We start from the raw sequence: 4,085 nt of genomic DNA, 5'->3' as shown, positions 1-4,085 counted from the left end.
ACATCTAGTTGCTCTGCGATTACTTTGACTTTCTGCCGCCATCCCCACTTGCACTTGGAATTTCCCATGGTTGGGACGGAAAGGTTCGTGTCCGAAGATAGTAAGAGGCAGCAGTCCGTGCCGTCGAGATTGGCCCAACCATTCGCTTGATTGCGGCGCACCACCATGACTGGTTCTTTCAACTCTTCATGTTCTCACTCTCTCGCGTGCTCCATGCTCTTTCATGTTAGCTATTGTCATATCCAAAAATAAGTTGACAATAAACAACATGCATGAAGATGTTATGAAACGTGCATGAGGCAGATAAAGAGGCGCAGTAGATATTCTTAGATACAATGCCCGGATCCGGCGACTCCAGACATTATATCTCACAGTCTTAAGAACGCCCCTAATCTCGAGGTGAAACACGATTTCTATGTCAGTTGGGATCCTAAGCGTTGGTCCCAGTCACCCGACCAAATGTTCAGGTCCCTGGGGCGTTTGAAATGCGAACTCGGCCCAGTCTGGACAGGGCTCCAAGAGGAGAGGCCCAAGTGAAAACGGTGACGGATTTGGAAAGGTTGCCCTCTTGGCGCAAATCAAGCAAGTAATCTTCCAGAAGAAGATCACCCCGGAGGGTGGGGGGGGCGGCTGTCCTGGAGGGTGTTAGTTGTTGCTCAGATCCCTGGTGTTGATCCTTTGCTGTCATGCTGAAAATCCGCAGGTGACACTACGTTGCGAGGGAGAAGGTGTTAAGTTCGGGTTACGCAACCCGTTTTGAGGCGATGTGGTGTTGCTTTTGTTAATGATCAAGCTCCCATGGTTTCACTAAGAGTCTGCAATTGATATGAGATAGACGGGTTCAGTATACAGCCCGGTCGAGATCGTAAATCAACCCAAATTGTCGTGTCCATTTTCGTCGATTGCTTGCATGCACTAGAGCTCACCTACATACATAGTGAGGCCACTCCGATAAGATAAGGTAATTCAACGTTTGTGTAGAAGCCAACACGGCTTCCATTGGACTTCTATGGCTTTTGGTGGACCAAAGGATCACACCGAAAGAACAAAGAAATCGAACTGGAGCCCCTGCGGTTCCTGCGCAAGCCATCCTCCTCCGCCGAACTCAATCCTCCCGCTTGACGGCGGTAGATCATCGTAGGGCACCAGGTAAGTTTGGTAACTCGCGCCTCCTTCCAATCCAGCGACGATCGCCATGATGGAGATCAATTGAGGAGAGATCTAGAAGTTGGCGGTCAGCATTAGCTGTATTGGGGTCGCCGGTGTTGTCAAAAATAGCGACCGGCACACAGGTTTGGGGAAAGGTTCTCGAGAGCGAAAGAGAAGAGGGTGGGAGTACTAGTAGACGTTGTAATGGCGTCCATTCCATCCCCAGACTTGCGTGATACTGTCCTACTATCAGGAGGTGACAGCCTCGACGCACGTTCCTAATAGCTGCGTGCGGCAGTCAAATCAAATCAATTGTAAATTAGTACGACACTTGTATGACCCCCTTCGCCACTCGCATCTGATCGACGAAGGTGACCCATGATTTTAGCTGTGAGAAGGATCAAAAGCAATCATGAGAGGGATAAACATATCTCTTCGTTGGTTCCAACAGCCAACATGAACGCTGGGAAACATGGGGAGCCTTTGCCCCATGATCCCTGCCCTCACGTGATCAAAAAGTATCCAAAAGTCAGGAACGCCCATGGCGGTACTTTCCCCTATTTGTCTACGGTCGGAAAAGAAAATCTCACGAATTACCTATAGGCAACCAACCAACTTCCACCTTCGATTGCCAAGCATAATATACAGTAGTATGCATAGTGCTGGGGGGTAGGGGGAAGCGGGGATATGCAGATGGATATGGGCTGGTCGAAGCTGTCATTTCTCTTGGGTCTAGCCCCGGTGGGAATATCAGCCTGTCGATCGCAGATAAAAAGTGGCACTAATCTAGAAACAGCAGGATGGTTGTTCGCGCTAAGTGTAAGGCTTGTAAAAGTGAATTAATTACAGTGGGGCGATTGGCTGTGTCAGTGCGCTAGTGGCAGGCTCCCATGATCTACTCTCTGGTCGACCAGTCTGAACGGGTCGGATACTTCAACCCGACCAATGGTTACGCCAATAAAAGTGCAGTGGCGTTGTTGTATGTGATCATACTACGTCTAGTACTTTTCCAATCCTGTACTCCGTACGTCAAGAACCAGAGAAACACGAAAAAGGTCGAGGCTTCAATCCATTCCATATTCCTTCTACTGGAAGCTAATTACTAGTAGTATACAACCAGAACTCTCGACGGCACGGGCACACTTCCCAATAGGTAAGAAGTTAATTTAAGTTAAAGTGAGCTGAATCAGTGTCAGGAATATCCTAACCAAGGTACCGATATCATCTTTTTCTGCGAGCTGCCCGTTCCCAGATGGGAACTATAGAGCGAGAGTATTTGGAATAACCGGCGACTGATGATGCCCGCAGAAGATTTGACCATATGCCTCCTTCTGTGCACTGATTCATCTGATGCCAGAAATGAGAGACACGATGGGGAAATCGGTAAACCCCGTTTGGTCCCGTTTGGAACCACTTCAAACATGGAACTGCCAGCACCCGATCCGCTGAGCCCAACAGATTCTTGCTCATCGAGCTCTGCCCGTCGATGCCGTCCCTATGATGGCAAGTCCGGTCTGGTAAGGTTCTTACTAGCGGTGATCTACTGGTTCTACGGTGGAGAAAGCAGTACGGGATCACTCTCTGGGTACATATGGCGGGTACACACAACGTGCGGGAGGAATGATGGAGCAGGGTACCGTGGTTGCATTCGCACGATTTACTATTCTCCACGATGTGCTTCCGATGGGTGAAAAGACTGCTGTCCCGTCTTCCTAATGTACATACTTTTCGGTGAATGGTCTTCCATGGAACTCCTATATCGGCCTTTGATATACCCCAGGTGAAATTCTAACCTGTCCTCTCTTCTGTCATCCAGACACAGAAGAGAAAGAGAGGCAAAATTGCTGTACTGCAGAAATAAACTGTAGTTCCAGACTGGTCTGTCAGGGTTCCGACTAGTGGAGAATCTGACAAGTGTGAAAATTAGACAGCGGAGATGAACATGAAGAACAAATGAGTCAGGGAGATTCATTTCTCGCCTTCCCGATTCGATGATGCTCCAGCAAGACCGGGGGATTCCAAATTGATCGACTTCCCGTGTCGCCATGAACATTCAATTATGATCAAATTAGTTTTTCACTCACACCTAACCATTCCGAATTCTATACGGGGTGATAGGTCCATATTTCCGGCCAGGCCTGTCAGCCATCAGCCATCGCTCTGGGGATTTTGCCGCTGCGTCGCGAACGGAGGCTGCTGATTCTGTATAGGGTGGTAGAAGATCTTACGACTGTAGGAAGGTAATGAATATCCTGATTCTCAAGGGCAAAAGGAGGATTTTTGTGCAACAATGCTTGGACGTTGGAGTGGCAGCGAACTCTATTGACCAACCCACCCTCCTACAGCTACTACTAGTCCTCTTAGTATTACTATCATTATTATTATTAGGCCTAAACCTTTGGACAGAGGATAGTGCGTTGTCTAGTTCTAAAACGGTTCCTCCTGGCCTGGTCTCTTCACCCGCATCCGGTAAAAGAATCTGCAACAACAGGAGCTTTTTTCTTCTCTTTCAACCATTGCAAGATCTCAGACACAATTTCATGGATGCTGAATTTGGCACAAAGGGAGTAAAGAGCAGGAGGGGCTATTTTGGAACCACTGGTGTATCTAGTTTGAAGACAGAGACAATATAAAGAAGGAAACTGTGTGAGAAATGTGCACATAAAAAGGAACCCATCCTATCCTGAGGAAGAGGGCCCAACATAATAGGGCTCCCATCCAATGAGATTTCAATTAAAAATAAAGGGTAGATAAAGTGTGAGTGTGAGAAAAAAAATAATCAAAAAGACCGTAAGAAAAAAAGAAAAAGAAAAAGAACAAGAAAAAAGCCCTCCCCAATGTATCAAATCACCTGCACCCATGTTCTCCTCAGGTCCCGACATACTGGAACAAAGGCCTCACCGTCACCACTTAGTACGCAATCTGGAGATTGGTAA

General features: G+C 47.6%; 1 protein-coding gene across 1 annotated transcript; it reads right to left on the bottom strand.

Annotated features, from left to right (window-relative positions):
• Nucleotides 1–463: 463 nt before the first annotated feature.
• On the bottom strand, nt 464–1,197 carry ANOM_011884 (uncharacterized protein; the record flags this gene model as incomplete). Its single annotated transcript, XM_015557137.1, has 2 exons — nt 464–635; nt 1,061–1,197. The coding sequence occupies 2 exons, from the start codon at nt 1,195–1,197 to the stop codon at nt 464–466; spliced, it is 309 nt and encodes a 102-aa protein (XP_015400979.1).
• Nucleotides 1,198–4,085: the final 2,888 nt, after the last annotated feature.

This window comes from Aspergillus nomiae (genome assembly GCF_001204775.2).
Source record: "Aspergillus nomiae NRRL 13137 chromosome Unknown contig00718, whole genome shotgun sequence".
In the NCBI taxonomy this organism is placed as follows: Eukaryota; Fungi; Ascomycota; class Eurotiomycetes; order Eurotiales; family Aspergillaceae; genus Aspergillus; species Aspergillus nomiae.
The sequence above is the reverse complement of the archived record's forward strand: the minus strand, read 5'-3'. Positions and strand labels throughout refer to the sequence as shown.